The sequence below is a fragment of the Cavia porcellus genome, unplaced genomic scaffold (genome assembly GCF_034190915.1).
Source record: "Cavia porcellus strain 051 isolate PalLab524CR breed Dunkin Hartley unplaced genomic scaffold, mCavPor4.1 scaffold_18, whole genome shotgun sequence".
NCBI lineage: Eukaryota > Metazoa > Chordata > Mammalia > Rodentia > Caviidae > Cavia > Cavia porcellus.
Window position 1 is genome coordinate 61,102,406 of NW_026947501.1, and position 19,879 is coordinate 61,122,284.

General features: G+C 34.6%; 1 protein-coding gene across 2 annotated transcripts in view; it reads right to left on the reverse strand.

Moving 5' to 3' along the window:
- The window catches only part of Ncapg (non-SMC condensin I complex subunit G), a 29,537-nt gene that overhangs the window by 8,557 nt on the left and 1,101 nt on the right, over positions 1–19,879 (reverse strand). For both annotated transcript variants that reach the window (XM_063230119.1, XM_063230118.1), the window contains exons 3-14: positions 19,360–19,588; positions 17,923–18,068; positions 16,463–16,547; positions 15,311–15,503; positions 14,251–14,400; positions 13,314–13,454; positions 12,150–12,273; positions 10,790–10,879; positions 10,302–10,481; positions 7,644–7,754; positions 6,056–6,175; positions 2,977–3,201 (exon numbers count right to left, since the gene is read on the reverse strand). In XM_063230119.1, coding sequence (XP_063086189.1) covers positions 2,977–3,201; positions 6,056–6,175; positions 7,644–7,754; positions 10,302–10,481; positions 10,790–10,879; positions 12,150–12,273; positions 13,314–13,454; positions 14,251–14,400; positions 15,311–15,503; positions 16,463–16,547; positions 17,923–18,068; positions 19,360–19,588 — 1,794 coding nt within the window. The remainder of the gene's footprint in view (positions 1–2,976; positions 3,202–6,055; positions 6,176–7,643; positions 7,755–10,301; positions 10,482–10,789; positions 10,880–12,149; positions 12,274–13,313; positions 13,455–14,250; positions 14,401–15,310; positions 15,504–16,462; positions 16,548–17,922; positions 18,069–19,359; positions 19,589–19,879) is intronic.

Consider the following 19,879-nt stretch of genomic DNA (forward strand, 5'->3'; position numbering starts at 1 on the left):
TGGCCTCACACACGTGGTGATGCTCCTGCCTCAGTCTCCTGAGTGCTGCGATTACAGGTGGATGTCACCACACCCAGCAAGGATGTCTACAGAGTTTTCAGAAATGATAAAAAATAATAAAAGAGAATCTAGCCAGAAAGAAATTTAACTTACTAGCTACTAACAAAACAAAGATCGTTCACTTACTATGAAGTAGTTTGAATGTTCAAGAGTTTCCCACCTTGGCATTATGAATAAGACTATGAAACCGGACAATCCTAACAGAAACTTAAGATAACACATGAATAACAACTCAAAATCGCGGATGTTTGTCTAATACTGTCTAAACAAGGAGTTGCTCAGCTCTTTTTGGATACTATTTGCCTAGGGCATTTTCACTTTCAACCCTTTTGTGTGTGGATCTAAAGTGAGTTTATGGTAGACACAAAATGGTTGCAACTTGTTTTTTTGTTCATTTTGTTTTTATGTCTGACCTTTCTGTTGCACTCAATTCATTTAAATTTTAAGAAATTACAAGAAATCAATTCTGCCATTTTGCAGTCAAACTCTTACAAGATACAAAGGACAATAGATATTGATAAAAAAGTTACAAAAACAAATTACAGATACCATATAATAGTCTCACAGGCTCTATGATAACAGCTTGAAAACTTCACTACCTCAAAGAAAGTAGGGGACATCAATAAGAAAATAAAAGCCTAACAACAGTATTAAAATATAACCTATACCTCTAAAGCTAAAGAATTCTCAATAAGAATACCCAACAGTCTCTTCAATGCACAGTGCTGAGACCAATGTCCACAGGCAAAATAATGAAACTGGATCTCTATCTTACACCATATATTTAAATATCTACTGAAAATGCACCAATAGCCTAAATATAACAAGTAAAACCACTAAACTTTGACAAGAAAACACAGGGGATAAATCTTGATCTGAATTTGGCAATGCATCCTTTCTAAACTATCAAAAGCACAAGCAACAAAGGAAAAATACATAAATCAGTTTTCATCAAAATTTAAAATTTTAGCTATCTAAGGACATGATGGTTTATACCTAGATGCTCCTCCAAAGTGTCCTGCACTCACAGACAGACCTCTCAGAAGGTGACTGAATTCCGGGACTGGCACAGCTGACTGGCTGTGACCAGGTGGAGTCTGACAGAAGGTATCAGGCGGCAGAGTCGCAGCCTGGAAGGGGATGGCTCGCTCCCCACGCCCCCCTTTGCGCTCTGCTTCCTGCCAGCCATGAGGTGAGCAGCTTTCCTCTCCCAGACACATGATGCCTTCCAGCCTTGGGGTAGCCAACTATGGACTAAAAACATGAACCAAAATACATTTTCTGGATATGTATCTAGCTGTGAAATCAGGCATCCCGTGGATCACCAGGGTTGATTTGGCTGATGTGACTGGCAAGGGAGTGTCCCCTTCCTACCTCACGGTGCCATGTGTGTCCCTCCAAAGCTGCTTGGTGCTCAGTGGAAGAGGACGGTCACCCCATCAAGGGTATAGGAATAGCTGCATCCCTGCTAGAACCTTCAGGTAAGCTCTGATACTAAACTTTCCCCTTTAAGTTGTGGATGTTAGGTACTGTGTCTCTGCAAGCAAAGTGACTAAAACAAAGGACATTATTAAGAAAGTTAAAAGACCACAAAAAATACAGAAAATATTTGCACATTATCTAAGTAGCTGTTAGAGACCACTATACATACACATAAAGAAGTTCCTAAAAATAACCAAATTAAAAAATAGGCAAAAAACTTATACAGATATTTCAACAGGATATACAAATGGCCAAGTAGATGAAAAGACATTCAACATTGCCAGTCATTAGAGACATGCAAATCAACACAACAAAGTCACCATTTCACATACACTACAATAGCTACTGTTTTTATAGAAAATAAGTATTGCCAGAGATATGGAGAAACTGAAAGTGGTTCTGTGAAATAGCTCAGATGCTGTAGAAAAGTTCGGTAGGTTCTCAGAATCACCATATGACCTAGCAACCCAATCTCCATATACCCTGAAGAATCGAAAATCGGTTCTTAAATACATGAGCATGCATGTTCACAGCAGTGCCACTCACAGCGGCACACATGTCTTTCAATGGATGACTGGATGAACAGATAGTCAAATACACAATAAACAGGCAAAGTGGAATACTATTCAGCTCTCACAAGGAATGAGATACTGAGAAGATGTGGATAGCCTTGAAAACACTAAAGGTTACACATTGTGATTCTGTTTATAGAAACATGCATAGTAGTGCTATTTTTTAGACAAAGTACAGACTATTATCAAGGGCTGGTGTGAGGAGTTTCTCTGAGAAAAGGAAGGCTTTTAAAATTGGAGATAATTGCCCTGCATGGTGAGAGGATTAAATGGCAAGGGTTCACTTTAAAATTATTAATTTTATTATATTAATTTCACTTCAATAAAAAATTGGTATAAAAAATTGTTGGTTAATTGCTCATATATGTTAAAAATTTTAATTTAAGAACAGTCAGAGAAGCTGGTTGTGGTAGTGCACACCTAATCCTAACGCTTGGGAGGCTGAGACAGGAAGATCATTGTGAGTTCAAGACCAGCCTGGGCTACAAAGTGAGCTCAAGGCCAGCCTGAACTGCAAAGCGAGACCCTGTCTCAAAAAGACAAATGAACAACAACACAAAATAGCCTGAGGAGAAATATCTAACCCCACATTCTACCTCATACCTTCCACCAACTCAATGTAAAATTACTTTGAACCATTTCTTAAAATTCAGGTAAAAAATTTAAAGTCTCTAAATCACACATCATCTTTTGATAGTGAGAAATTTGCTGTTAGAAGTGAAAGTTGAGATTTAAGATATTAAAAAGTCAAACTTAAAAAAATGTCCCAAGTTTAAACTTCAGTATGAAAAATATCAATATAAAGATCATAAACACATGCTGCAAATAACATCTAATAATCAGGATTTGGATTATTTCTTACCTCACTATCTAAGAAATCAGAGAGGAGTTTCAGAACATTCTTAGCAGTAGCAGTCTCTTCAACTTCTGCTGATTCTTGCTCATCATCACTGTTTGGTTCTGTACCCTCACAGGGCAAGATCTGCACTTTGTTAGCTTTAAATGGTTCAATCCCAAATGCCATCAGCTGGTCAAAGATTGCCTTTAAAGCACTTATTTTTATTGTGACATCGTCAATTTGCAAAACCTAATGGAGACATTCCCAACCAGAAAAAATTTTAGTGTAATAATTCTGTTTTCTCTAAGTAAAATGAAGATATAGCTTCATTTTTCTCAGTCAAATTTCAATGACAGTGTCAAGTCAACAGAAAACACTTCTCAGAAGTATAACTAAATCTTTTTGGTACAATTAAATTTCATTTGTACTGTAACAATTGGAACTGTAGTGACCCACACAACCCAGCAGTTTATGTAAGTCAAATGTCAAGTCATGAAAGAAAATATAGAGAGCCCAATATTTCTGTTATGAAATATTAACTGTATTGTATAATGCAATTAAATTTTAGTTACTAAAATATAACTTGGGTTTATAACCTGGTCTATAAAAATGAATAAAAATCACCTATTGTAAGTTGGTCAAATTAGTAAAATATGCTTGAAATTTTGAAAACTTTAAAGAAAATTTCAGGAGTATACCTAATACATATTTTCTGAGGACAAAAATATATAAATCTATCAAAGCCAAATTCCTATAACAACATATTTTCATGAGTGTGCTTTAGAAATTCCAAGTATGCTACTATCTTGGTAGCAACTCAGCTTTCCTTGCTCTTACTTTTGTCCCTAACTGAGCAGCAATAGCCCTCAACATTGAACTCATAAAATTTTTTAAATGAAATAACTTACTCTGCCTGCCTATAAAGTATTTAGACATTTCTTAAAGCAATTTTTATAATGAAGGTTAGCAAAATTTTTCATACCCCAAAAGACAGCTACTTTTCTCAGATCTAAAATCTTCTAATAACAGCTGTGAAAATATTTTTATAAAGATAACTCACTTACTCTCTCTTTAATGGTAGACTTCTTTTGATCATGGACCCATTTTGAGGGGCCAAATAAAAATAAAATTTAGAATCCAAAAGAATATATAAAATGTCAATGAATTTCACGTACTAGTTTTTCCTACATTTGAATCTGACATATCTCACAAATATTTTTAACTTATAAAAATTTTTTTCAAACATTAACAGTCAAATCCAATCTTCCACCTATCTTTGTAGACATGCAAGTTTAAAAGTTTAGAGATAGCAGTGGTCTAAATAAATAGTATATTTTAATTCTTTATTGACTAGTTTGATTTTTAAAAAAGCCAAGTTGTGTAATGGTCTTGAGAAGAACGCTGATATCAGCTTGCTTTTAACAAGTCTTAATCACTAGAGGAAACTAAACAGCATCCAGGTCACTTAGTCAAGGAGGAAAGAAGAGTCTCCGGTGAGTAAGTCCAGTATCCTCCAGGGACCTCTTTAAGATTACGTTCGGATTGCAATTTTTCATTCTGAAATGACCAGTGCACTTATTGCTAAGCAAAACTTAAAAGGATCACAATTCAATAACTGTACTTCAAAGGTCAAGTGAATTTAAATATCCTTTGAAGCAGTTCTATGCCATTTCCTTAGTTGTAGTGAATTGTCCACCTCTAATCTCTGTAAATTTTACTTTTCTACTTGAGAATAACACTGCAGCAACTACCTTTTCATCCTCTATTATTTTTTCCTTTCTATTGGGTTCTTCTCACTATACAAATATATCATCTTCATTTGGCAGTGTGTCTTTTTCACTATTTTTCATACATTTTTATTTAAATGTTCACTGTAATTTCTGATCACACCACGTGTTTGTGCATGTGTGGGTGTTTAGCATATATGTATTTGTGATTGATTCTAGGTTTCTAGAGAATCCTGCCTAAATATACCACCTTCTCATATTCCTGATAAACATAGCCTCAGTCCAAGCCATCATCCTCTTCCCTGGCTTATCGAATACCCTCCTCATTAGCTTCCCTGCTTTATATTTATTTTTCTATACTTTACACTCAGGATCCGCAACTATGACACAAGGGTCATCTATTTTTGCACATATTTTCAAATGGTTAAAAAATTTCATTACACGTGGAAATCACATGAAATTTAAATTCACTTATGCACAATCCATGACTGTTTTCACACTACAACAAAATAGCTTATGGGTTATAGATTTACGTTCTACAAAATCTAAAATTATTCTCAGGTCCTTTACAGAAGAGGTCTACAACCCTTTCCGGATATATATTAACATTATACTCAGTCAGACCATAACAAACCTCCTTTCAATTTCTTCCCACCTCAGTCATAGCCGAAATTAATACCTTTACAGTCTTTAAGTTCCCAGAAGACAAGGACATCCTGCAGGTTCTTTTCCCTATTGTTACTCTCTATGTTGTGCAGTCTATCTTTGCTTTTTAAACACACCATTACAGTTCACTTTTCACCTCACTATGGTATGGAGCCAGTGTCAAATTAAAATTGAGGCCCTCAATTTACTACTCCCTAGCACCTCTTCTCAGCCCCTATTCTTCTTCTCTGCTTTATTTTTCTTCATCTGAGATACTGCATACTTATTTAACAGTCAGTGTGTTTCCCCTACTAGAATATAAGTTCAGTTAGCACAACTCTCACCTTATTTTTTTTTTTTTTTTTTTTTTGCAGCCTGTCATACATTCTCTAAGACTAGAACAGTGCAGGCACTTGACACACATAACATGCACTCAATAAATATGTGCTACATAAATAAAATATGCTAAATTAGCACTTCACTTTATGAAAACATTTTTTCATAAGGGATTTAGCTCAGCAGCATAAGTACCTGCCTTACAAGTAGGCAGTCATGAGTTTGATCCCCGGTACCGATAAAAAGTTAAAAAAAAAAAAGAAATCAAAAGAAAATTTGAGTACCTAAAGATTACAGTCATCATTGAGCCTCAGAATAAATTCTTAGCACTATCTCCATAGATACAGAGCATTTCAGGAAATATAATTGAGATTTTGCCATAAAGTAAATCCTACCTGTAATAGTAACACGAAGTGTTTACTTGCAAAATCCTGATTTTGTAGTCCACAGCATCCCAAGCATAAAACAGCCAAATTTCTTATTACAGGATGGATACTTACTACTCCAGGAAGAATCTAAAACAATAGAACTTTTTTATTTATTTATTTATTTATTTATTTATTTATTTATTTATTTTTGTACTGGGGATCAAACTCATGACCTAGCACTTGCCAGGCAGGTGCTTATGCCACTGAGCAAAATCCCTGGCTGGAAGAATCTAAAACAAATTAGAAGTTAAAATAATTTGCAATCAGGGCAAGAAATTCAGCAGAGTATGTTGAAGTCATGGTCAAAATGTTAACCTGTATGTGATTTTATCAATCTGTCTCATTTCCATACTGTCCAGTAACTCAAAGAAATCATTTTCCTTTAAAAGGTAAATATTACATTTTTCAAACAGATAATAGCAGAGTCAGATCATGGATACCCAGCATACCTGTTAAAATAACTCAGTGGAGCCCTGAAGCTTACAGAACAAGATGAACTCCCTAATGTGAGCTATCCTGGCCCTCACCATGCAGCATTTCCCCCCATCCCACGCTGCTCCTTCTCCTAGCTGCTCTGGTTTTGAGGCCTCCCTTTCATACCATCCAACTGAAAGAACAGTAGCCACAAATGGGAACCACGTACCATTTTAATCATTCCAACAGCCACATTAAAGTACCAAGAAAAAAGTTGAAAGCAACATTGGATTCTCATTTATTGATATTTTACAGAGTCCAACATAATCAAAATATGACTACTGTAACAAGCAGTCATTAGGAAACACTTAAAAGGAAATTTACATTCTATTATCTGTATTAAAATCTTTAAAAGTCATTCCTGTGGCACATCTCAACTAATGGCTATGCATGGCTAGTATTAAACATTCTTCCCTTTTTCACATAGCAAATATCTACTCAAATATCAGATCGAGTCATCCTCCATGAATAGGTGATGTCATGTTATTACAAATTTACATATGGCTATACAACCGCCCTTTAAAATCCATGGCAGAAATAGCCTGAGTTCCTATGTTCAAGAGCATAAGAATGAAGATGGGTTCCAGCTCCAGAGGGAGTGGAGAGGACAATAAACTCCTTTCTGAGATCACAATATCACCTTCTTCTAGTCCTTCTACTAAGCAAGATTTCAGTACTTAAAATATTCCTAGTATTTTTCAGTTTCTCCTCTTGCTCCTCAAAGAATCAAAATATTCTGATATCTTTGTAATGTAAAGTAATTAAAAAAAAAACCCATAAATTACAGCCAGGTATAAGGGCACACGCCTGTAATCCCAGCAGAGGCTAAGATCCCCGTGAGTTCAAAGCCAGGCTGGATTACATAACCCCTCCAAGAAACGATTATAATTTAAGTACTAGATCCCTAAAATGTGTTACCTTATTTAATCCTCATGATATGAAACAGCATTGTATTTCATTTTATTATTTATATTTTTGGATGTTTAAAATAGTCTTTTCCTCTTTTGAACCCTAATGAATATATTACTTACAAACTAATGGGGAGGGGTGGACAATAAAGCTTCAAAGGCTACCAACGTACCAAAGACTCAATGAGCTCATTCATAGTTGCCCCTATACCAGTTGAAATGGACATTTGCTTCAATAGTTCATAGCACAAGATAAGGCACTTCTGCAGTGTTTCAGCATCATTCTACAGGGACAAACAAAAGTTAACATGAGTAAGAGTGTTTTCTGCCTTCTCCTCATGTCTGCCTTCCAAGGGCTTTGTCTAGAGCATACTGTCACTTTATATGAATCCCCTGTGAACCTACCTAGCCACACACACACCATCGTTTATCATATAAATGCCAGCCCTGCTACTTCCCACATTTCCGATTCACACACACACACCGACTAGAAGGCACTTCCTCTTGGAGGTTCCACAAGCTCCTCACACTCATCACGTCCGAAGGGATCTGAACTCACTGTACCCACATCTCTCTTCCTCCCCCACAATTTTCTTAAAGTGCCACCATCTATGCAGCTGTCTGAAAGATGCAGGACACAATCCTGATCTCTCCTTGCCCTATTACAAACTCCCAAATGCCGTGCAAATTGTAGTTCCTTCCACAGCTTTCTTTTCTACTGCCAGCTTGTTCACACTGGCATCATTTTGAATCTACTTTACCGTTAGGTCTTCCAATTATGGTGCCTGTCTACTCCTTTATCACACTCAATCCACTTCCTGAATGACAATGATTATTCTAAGACAGAGTTCTTATTCTATCACTTAAAATAGTAGAGGTTTACTGAGAACCTTGAGCAAAGCACAAGTTCTTTAATATTGTGTATATAAGCTTATCACAGCTCCCATTTTTCTCCAAATTTACCACTTACACCTTTCCCACACAATTCAGTGATCACGTAATTCATAGTTTTAAAACATAACATGTACTCTAAGTCTGCCATCACACACTGTCATTCCATTTGTCTACAACATTTCCATAAATAATTCATTAAGGAGTGATAACCAAGAGCGTATTAGTTACCAATCTAGAGCTGCTACTTAAGTTTGAATCCTAACTCTACCATTTTACTATCAGTATATTTCGGATAAGTAACATACCCTTTTATTTATTGGTTTGTCTATTTGCTTGTTGTGTTTTGTCTTTGATACCAGAAATCGAACTTATGACCTCGCAAATTGGCAGGGACCGTGCCACTGAGCTAGAACCCCTGCCCTCTATGATACCCTTTTAAAATAAATATTACATAGTACCTCCTGATATAGTTACAGAAAGAATCTGATTAATCTACATTTATAAGTATTTGAAGGAGTGATTACCACAGGAAAAACGTCCTTAAACTACTAAAATATACTACTAAATATACTACTATATATATATAAGTATACTAAAATATACTATTATCTTTATCCAGGTCTCTGGTTGAAACAACACTATGCCTGGCTTAGATACTCTGACATAAAATTTCTGTATTTCTCTGATCATGATCACAGTATCCACTATCCTCTGCTATAATTGTACTATAATAATTATAGGCCTTAAATAAAACAGACACACAAATGATCAAAGAAAGACAAGTAAAACAGCTATTAATTATAATAGACCCCATTTCCTGATATTTTCCTCACTTGGATTTCCAGTTTGTTATTTTTCATATTATATTCCCTGTTAATGCTTTAAATTTGTCTCCCAAATTTAAAGGTCCATAATAATCCAGATTTTTTGCAAATAAAAAGATTAAGCTACTAGCTATGAAAATGAATCTAGTCATTTTCATTGGGAAGGTGAAGTGTTAGGGTACTTATGGCCAAAGAAGTCAAGGATACAACTTACTAAACTCTCTTACACAGTAAACTTTCCTAGTCAGCATTCTCTTTATGAAAAAAGTCTAATCAGCATTCCTCAAATCAAAAGTAAAATAATAAAAAATGTTCCCTACGGAGGTAAGAGTCTAAAAAATTTGAATTAAAGTTAGTATCAAATACATTGAAATCATTCTACTTTATGTTAAAATAAGCTTGAAGAATCCACTTAAGAGATATTTATCAGGCTGGGGATATAGCTCAGAGGCACAGCACCTGTCCTAAGTTTGAGTCCCAGTATGAAAGAAAAAAAAAAAAAAAAAAGACATTCATCAAACAACTGAGGTTTATAAAAAAGGACTATCAAAAAGCCTTAAATGTTACTAGACATTTTTTCAATAAAAATAACAAATCTCCTAAGCTAATTAAAAACATAAGGCAAAATTAATCTATGAAACAAACAACAGAGCACAACAGAATGTGCCTGTAATCCCAGGTACTCCGGATGACATGGCAGGAATATTTAAGTTTGAGCTGTGCCTAGGAAACTAAGCAAGATCATGTTTCAAAATCAAACATAAAAAGAGCTGGGGGTGTAGCTCAGTGGTAGAACACCCAAGTACACAAAAGCAGAAAGCCAACAAACAAACAAAATACAGAAGTAAATGCCTAGAAGGTTAGTTTCCCTGGCAAGGGAGAAAGACTTCTGATTCAAGTAAACACCATGACAAGGGAACAAATAAAATCTAACTATAAAATTTAATTAAGGCCTTTCAAATTCCAAAAAATGGAAAAAATATTTTTATTTTAATTCAACTTGTTAAAAAATTCCTCCAAAATAAATATATTATATTCTGAAATTTTTATGGGTTAACGAACATAGGATTTAGCTGAGATTAGCAGTTGAGATTTAACATAAAAAAATTATACCTTCTCTATTTGGACTTCTTTAATTTCAGGTTGCTCTGTTTCTTTCAACAGATTTATTTTGGCGTCTTCTAATGCATTTATTTCTTCTTTTAATTTTGATGCCTGATTAAAATCTTGTAAAATAATGCAATTTTCCAAAGCTTCCTTTGCTTCAATAAGTTTAACTTTTATTTCAGCTATCTAAGAAAAGATACAAGTTGATCAACACCAAATAAAAATGTTAGTATGAAAACCTGTAGCAAACTCAAGAGAATGTCATAATTTAAAGACTTAGAATTTAAGCAGTCAGACACATACAAAGGTGTAAATCTTTGTATGTGTATCAGCAAATCTTGCAGACTGACATAATCTGGTAACACTTTAAATACTCTCATAATTAATACTTAATAAATTGGTTTCGTAAGGACATTTGAAAACTACGTATCAAGAAGAAACAGACTTGCACTACTACATTACTCAAGTATTTCTTTAATTTAGAAAAAGAATACCTTGAGTTCTTTCTTTCTCACATCAGATGGGTCATTATTAACACCGACAGTAACAATGGGTGCTCGAATCTCTGAGATAATTTCTGTAACCTGGGAAGTTATAATTCAGAGTACAAGGTTTAATTGATATCCTATATCATCAATAATGCCAAACTGCTATTTAAAACTCTAAGCAGAATCTACTATATATTAAAAAAACAGCAACATATAGATTAAAGTAGCTTATATTCTTGTTTGCTAGATTAATTTTAGAAAAATCTCTGAGCAATACACCTGATCAAAAACTAAAACTATGTGAAGGGAAACAGGCACATAGACATAGGAGACAAATTAGCTCTCATATATGAAATTTGAAAAAAAAGAAAAGAAAAATCCATTATTATGCTTAAGATTAGACACGATAAATTAAAAGTCTTTGCCTAAACTTCTCAATTCCTCCTTTGTTCAGCTCCATGAAAATTAAATACAGGAATGCAGAATATCCTACTTCTCTCTGGGTACACAAGGCAGAAAGACAGCACAAAGAATGGCTTTTCTTTCAGAGCCATTTGAACTTGAGTCGGCTGGTTCAGGAAAAGGCTACATTCCAGATGCAAGTACAGAAGCAGATGCCGGAAAATCATTACCTGGGATTTTGTAGAACAGATATATGTGTAAAAGTTGGAAGAGATGACTTCTAAATTAACTGGCAATTCAAACTACATGACTTTAAAACAAGAACTCAAATTCGTCCCTTTTGCTAACTCAGAAAAAAATTTACACTTTTGGAAATAGTATTGTAGTAAATAAAATTTATTTCTGTATTTATCAAGCATTTTATAAGCATTATTACATCACTGAACATTGCAAGGTAGGTATTGGGCTGGGGATATAGCTCAGCAGCACAAGTGTCTGCCTGGAAAGTATAAAGTCCTGAGTTCCATTTTTGGTACCAAAAAAAAAAAAAAAAAGGACAAGTATCATTCTTATTTTACAGATGAGTAAAAACTAGATAACTTGTACAAAGTCACCAAGTCAGAAAGCACCAAGAGGATTTCAAATCCAGATATGTGAACTTGACCCAGCTTTAGAAGTCTAGCGCTCGGTGCCTCATCTGTCTCTCACCTCCTCCCAAACTGGCTCCATTTGAAACTGATTCAACACAGTGCAGGGCACACTAGAAGGACGATATTTTTAAAATGTGCATGTGTGACAGAATGTGTGTGTCTGAGTCCAACCTAGAGATAAGAGTTGTTTTAAAAACTTTAAGATTTGTTAGACAAGAGGAGAAGACAAATCAGAAAGTTTTAAAGAGAAGTTAATATAATCTTCAATGTCATTAACCAAAATCTCTTTATCAGCAGCAAGGAAAAGTACTTACACTTTGTGTCCTCTTATTATCATCTATAATAATATGCAGAAGTCGCTCAACAAGAAATGAAACTAGGGATACTGGGGTTGTAGGCAGAGTCAAAATGTCCTGCAAAATAGTCAGCAGCCGTTTCCTACAGTTAAAAGGATCATTTAAGTATCATTTGACAGAACATGTTTTATTCCTAACATTTCACTTACCCTGGAGCCTTACATTTGTCTCAGTATTTTCTTTATGTTCAGCATAACAGGCAAGAAAATCTAAGTATAGACTATATAAAACATTCATGTTCTCCAAAAATATGTTATAAACCATCCTATGGTCTTTAGGAAATCAATGTAATAAAACAACAAAATGCCAGAGAGAAATCAAACCTTAAAGCTCTCTGACATACAGAAAGATTTTTGACTAAAAACTTGGTAGTTTGATATATTATAGAAAAATGAACTAGAATTAGACATATAATATACATTGCCATCAAATGTTATTTTTCAGACACTAAAACTATATGTATGATGGTAGCCCTGTAAGATTAGTAGAGCTAAAAATACTTAATGCCTAGTGATATAATAGCCATAGTAAGGTGGCTCAGTGCATTAGTCTCTGGTGACACGGGAAACAAACCTACTGTACCATCACTCATATCAAAGTGCAGCACAGATAGCTGTGTACAGTATGTAATATTTGATTATGATAACAAATGGCTATGCTATCGGTTTAATGTATTTGCAATACTACACTTTTTATCACTACAATATACTTCTGACTTATTGAAAGAAATATTTACTACAAAACACTATCCCGTGTTATACTGGCCACAGCCTCGACATCTTGTATGTGTGAAGTCTCTTGACTGCACCTAGAAACCACAACAAACTACTGGCCTACATCATCCGGATGCGTGTAAATATTACACACTATGATGATGTTCACACATTGATACAATTTCCTAAACAGGTTTCTCAGAACGTATCTTGTTACAGAGTGACCAAAGTGACACGACTATATGTGCATGTTCACAGCCCCCCAACACACACACAGAAGGAAAGTGCAACAAAAAATCTTCACAGCACTTTAGAGAGCTAGGACAAATACATTCAATTGTATTGCAACAAAACTATATTTAAATACAGGAAAGAAATCAGAAAATTAAACATTAACATTTAGACATACTTTCCTCCTTCTTCGCTGGTATCCAAAGATTTGATAATTAAAATCAACTGCTGACCTATGAATTCTTTTGTCATCAAATTTCCAAGGTAGGAAAAATCACATCTCTGTTCTTCATTAATTACTGGAATGCTCTGGATGAAACTGAAACAAGCAAAAAGCAGAATCGACTAAGAAACACCAAACAGGAGCTGATTCCTGCCTTGAGATTAGCAAAGAATCTTCCCCAGTTCATATTAGTCTAAATACATATAATTGCATGTAATTTCTATCCTGTTGTAATAAACTTTTATAAACAAACAATGACAAATTAAAAGAATTTTAGAAATGTATTCCCATTGATTCCAATTTTCGACTGAAAAATTTCAAAAGGTGCATTATTTATGTCTCTCAAACTCACAAGTAATTTTAATGCCCGGATTACATTCTCCATTTATAAAGTTCTGAATTTGTGTCCAAGTATTCAATTAGTCATTCAAATCTAGTCTGCTCATCATGCCTAGGTAACTCCTTTTGCTTAAAACAGTAGTAATAATAAGTACAAGTATTCCATAATTATACTTTCTTCAAAAAAGTGAGAAAATGCCAATTTCACAAACTTGTATTATCTTTTGGGTGGTTTCTAGTTTATAATTACTGTCTGACACAGGAAAAGTTTACTAGCCAATTTCAGAAAGCAACACACATCAGTATTTATAGAGAAATGTTCAAAATTATGTCTTCACGGTTTTGAAGAAACAATCCTCGACATGCTGACTTCGCTTTCTTCAGTGGACTGACCAGCACAGGGTACCCCGGAAACTTACTGCACACACTCATTTATCTCTACAGGTCAAAAGAAAAAAGTTTCCCCAAACAGACATGACTTTGATGAGGCCACTAAGAGAAGGACACACAGAGCAACACAAGCACAGTTCAAACCAAAAGAAAACAATTTTACCTCTGTAAATATTCTACAAATATTACAGGCTCAGGCAAAATCTGCTCTAAATATTCTTCACCTTCATCTCCTCTTGATTTCAAATATTCACAAAGAGTGCGCCAATACAAAGCCATTTCAGGAGTTAATGTTTCCAGTGGAATTAATTTCCTTCATTTAAAAAAAAGAATAAGTGAAAACAATATGTATATCCTGCTTAAAAACTGAAAAAAAAATTAAAATAAGCAGATTTAATTTATAACCACTATTCTTTCAATTACAAATTACACTACCCACACAAACAGAAATGAAAAAACTCAGACCAGAAGGAAAACAGAACTTTAAAAATTTTTTAAATTACAAAAAGGAAAAGGGAACAACTCAAATGAGCAAACACACATTAGAGGTGAAGTTTTTTCATAGTAGGCTAATGTAAAAAAGTTTATGACAGAGAGAGAAATAGCTAAAGTTAGCTATCATGATAAAGTAATGAGTTCTTAACGAGGGAAGGGCAGAACAAGGGGAAAAATCAGAGTAAACAAAAGAGGAGTAGACACAAGATACTGTTATAATCTGAATTATTGGGTGTAAAGCTCGATTCCAACGTGACTCTGCCAATACCCAACCTGTCTACCAGCAGAGACACTGTTCACAGCTCAACACTGGCGCTCTCAACAAATACAAGATGGCATAAGAGAGAAGATGGATCAATGAATCCTTCAAACACCCAGGCATCTGAAGACACCCAAACATTTACACCAACCAGCTCAAGGACTTTGCCCCCCAGGCATAAGACATCTAGAGGACTTTGACTCCTGATGTTTACTAAGACCTTTCTTCCCAATGTCCCCTGTCTTCTTTGAAGCCCTATAAGAAAAGCCCACTTCTCTTTGCTCCCTACAGATGGCCTTTTCACCCTTTGTCTCCCTGCAACCAGGCACAATAAATTCCACACCATGTTGCTTTTAGGCAAGCTTGGTGGTCTCTGCCTCACATCATTGATTACATCAGGGAGGAAAAACTAACTTTAAATGCAGAAGTACACCAATAGCTCCATTAAAATAATGAATCCCTTATGTACCTGTTATCATCTTTCTTACAGACTCCCACCAGTTCACTGAAAGGAGTTGTTGAGAATAAAGTATTGAGAACTGAGACTGCCACTTCAGAAGAATTTTCCACATCCAATCGATGAAGCAATTCCAAAATATTTCCTTCGGTAAAATTCAACCAGCCCTGGAGAAGATGTTTCTGCACTGCTTGTTTAACAGCATCTGTTGAGTCATTTGAAATAGCTAAGCAAAGGCCTTGGTAGGCATTCATTTCCTGTCTTTTATCTATTTTAATTAACTTTTTTAGATCAATAATAACATAAAATTGATATATATCCACAATAGAGATTAAGAGGGAGAACAAAGCATATTAGATTAAAAAACAAACAAAAAAAAACAAGATAGTGGCACTTTGGTACTCTATTGCTAATTGGTTCCAGGAGGTGGCACCACGAGTACCAAAAAGGATGAGTACCAAACTGTATGGCTGGAGAGGGTAGCAAGCAGTCACAAGGTAATCCATATACATCAAGTACCAAGCAAAAGACAAGCGCTGGGACAAAATTTTCACAAATGAAGCAAGTACCAAATTTGCTAAGTTTCAAAGCAATCAGGCAATTGTTTTGCAAAAGTGACAGTGACACTCACTTCCAAATAAATGTAAGGGGTTTAGCACTAAATACTCAAGTACTGCAATAGCATACAAAAGTCTTTGTATTCCCTCTCCCCTCGGTTCAGGTGTTAGCCCAGATCATATAATGTCTGGCTTCATTTACTACCCCATTGCTATCTGCAATAATAAATCACAAAAGATTATAAACAATCATTGAACAAATCTTATTCTTAGATATAAGGTCTTTCTCCTTATTAGTGCTCTGACAATGTTTTCAACTCAAGTTAGTCTCGTTACTATAGCAAAATGAGACATCTTGGCCTTCCCATGGGAATCCTGTATCATTCCTATAAGCAGATTAGCTCCGTAGGCTTAAGTATAGTTTCTCCATCTGTGAAACAGGAAGGTGAAAGAAATAAGCTCTGCTTCTTCAAAATACCAAGATCCTTAATCTCCTGAGGTCCTTTCTATATAATACATCAAGATGAGTTTCACCAACCATGGGAATCACAGGCTTAATACAACTTGAAAATCTACTAAACTTTGTATATAAAGATGTACATTTTACCTGATCTGTCATTAAGACCTTGTTGAAGAAGCATTACTCTTTGAGCAATGGACATAGCTTTCATATGAACCTTTTCAGCTAAAATCTTAAAAAATAAAAACATGGTCATTAAATCAATACAATTTATTTTTTACCTAATAATATAGCACTTAAGACAATTAACCAGAATATGCAAATAAGTCAATATCTGTCAAAGGACTAATATCTAGAATTTATAAAGAACTAAAAAAAAAAAAAACAAAACCAGATTCCCCCAAACTTAAAGACCCAATCTGATGAAGTAAAAACAACAAATATATCAAAAAATGTTCAACATCATTGGTCATTTGAGATGCAAATTAAAACAATATTAAAAAAAATACTGAGATTTCATCTCACTCCAGAGAGAATGGCTATTACCAAGAAATCAACCAATAACAAATGCTGCTGGGGCTTGAGAAAAAAGGAACCATCTCCATTGTTGGTAGGAGTGTACATTGGTGCAATCACTGTGAAAATCAGTTTGGAGGCCCCTCAAAAAACTAAAACAAATTTCACTTGACCCAGCTATTCCCTTTCTTGCTATCTTTTAGAAAGAACTGAAAGCATACTACATCGATATATGCACACCCATTTTTATAGCAGCACAGTTTGCGCCACCTTAATCTTGGAAACAGCCCAAATGCCTATCAACTGATGAATGGATAAAGAAGATACTTTTTAAAAAAATACAATAGAGTACTATTCTGCAAAAGGGGATAAACTTGAGACATTTCTGGGAAATAAATCACACACACATTTTAAATATCACACTGCTTTTTTGGTGTGAGAAATCAAGAGTAAATAAAGACCAAAATGTAGATTAGAGGTGGGGCATGGTGGCGCACACCTGTAATCCCAGCACTGGGAGGCAGATATAGGAGGAACACCCCAAGTTCGAGACTAGCCTGGGCTAAACAGTTCAAGGCCAACCTAAAGTACATAGCAAGACCCTGTCTCAAAAAAAAAGTATAACAGATATTGGGAAATAGGAAATGTTCAAATGGGAAGGAGACCAAGGGAGGGAAGAGGGGAAAAGGAAAGAAGGAAAAAGCAAAAGGAAAAAAATGGACTCAAAGCTTTTATAAATAAGCAAGGGAAGAGTGGTTGAAGGGAGAAGAGGGGATTGGGGAAAAAAGAATCAAGATATATTATGCACAGGTATAAATTCCTTCTGATGACTGTAATCATTGTATATTCTAAAATGTACCAATAAAACTAAATTTAAAAATTTAAAAAAACAAATAAAATAGGGTTCTCTGGAAAAAAATTAATACCTGTGAATATGTTTAATAAATAAAGTTTTACTTAAATTACCTATATTCCCCACAGTAATCTTAAGTGAAGAAGTTATTACTATATGCTAAATGTATTTCAAGAATTAGGAAAATGGTTTCTTATCTTTTAAGAATATGCCTATACAATATGCTGGACTTACTTACCTGATAAGCCAGCTTTCTTACAGCCTCTTTTACATCCTTGGTGCGCCCTACAATTTTTGGCAAAGTCTTTGCTGATGGTGCAATGCATGATAATACTGCCCGCCTTACTTCTGGATTTGAATCATTTTCAATCAAAGTAATATATGCTAAAAATAGAGTAATACCTTTTAGTACTAAAGAACTTCTTAAAAGTTAAAACAGTCCATGCTTAGATATTTTAAAATGATAAAGATATCGTGTTTTACTCATACTTTAAATCTTTAGCTAAAAAATATTTTCACAAACTTCCTTAAGAACAGAATGAAAAATTAGCAGACTGGGAATGAAGGCTAAAACTGAAACCAATCCTCATAGTCCAAAAAAGTTTACTATCATGGGCAGTTTATACCCACTGCATGCCATTAAATATTTACCTGAACTTGTCACACTGTCTGCACTTTTATCTAGGATGTGCTCACTACTTCACACATACATTACTGTCGTTCAATACTCCAAAATATCAACTACTTAAACCATCAAAACTGATTACAAAACTGGTAACAGAAGAAAAGGAAAAAGTAAAACGTAAGAATATCCAAAATATACCTTGCACCTACAGAAAAGTTTGACTGCCTTTTTTACCCCACAGGTAAAATAACTCTTGACATTAGCATTTCTGTTCAACAAGACGCCCAATACATACATAATCTGAATAAAACAATGAGCATCTAAAGCAGCAAGAGAGCTATAACTCATTAATACCCAAGGATTTCCTTTCAGAATATATAAAAACTCCAAAATAGCAATTAAAACTATCTTAAAATAAAAGCTTAATGGGAACATGGCCAAAACACACTAACAGGCATCATACAGAAACAACCATGCCTGCATATAACAGTGGACCCATAAAATTATAATGGAGTTGAAAGGTTCTATTATGTAGTGACAGCTGCAGCAACATCACATAGCAATGCATTACTCATATTTGTGGTGATTCTGGTCTAAGCAAATTCAAAGCACTTGCAGTTGATAAAAAAGCATAACACATATAATTATGCACAAACACTTGATAATAAAAAAATCTATAAACCTTTTTAGTAAATACATAATCCAATAACATAACCACATAGTAAGAAAATTGGTAATAACAGTTTTAAGTAGCAAAGTAACCGGAAACAACTAAAGGGACAACTAACATTAAAATAATAAAATAGTAAACCAAACCTTAATAAAGAAGAGAATAATTAATTCCAAAGTCAAGGTAACAGTTACCTATAAGAGCAGGGATGCAATGGGATGAGATGCAAGGCAGACTGATAATGAACAGTATTTTTTAAGTTGGATGATTGTTACATGGGTATTATACTCATCAATATATATAGTTCATAACAAAGCATTCAACTACTAAGAAGTTAACAAAATCAACAAAACTGAAGAGGTTTAGAAAGCTACACTCACCATTAATCACGGAGCATTCATCATCTTTGGGATCCTGAAGTCGTGAAAGAGCATGAACTGCTTGTGTCCTCACATTTGGAACCTTATCTTTCAATCTTATTAGCATGGCTTCATTAATTTTATCAAACAAATCATCATCAATCATGGCATTTTCTGGCATACTTCCCAAAAGTTTGTTTATGAGCTGGCAGACTCTAAATCTGACTCCACTGCTGTTTGCTTCATGATGCTTAAAAAAAAAAAAAATCAGAAGTCCCAATAACATCACATGACTACATACTATCACTTGAACTCTGCATATACATACTAAATATATCTTTATAGTCTCAGTCTGAAAAGAGTATTTGCTAAGTTACAAAAACATATTCCTCTTTGTAGGAACTTTTCTAAAATAACTCATTTACAACTTGAGAACTGGCTTAAAGAGACCATCAAAAGTTTAATGCTGATAAAGCCCACCTTTCAATTTAACGACACGTAAAGATTTCCTATAAAACATTCAGACATTTCATGGAACTTT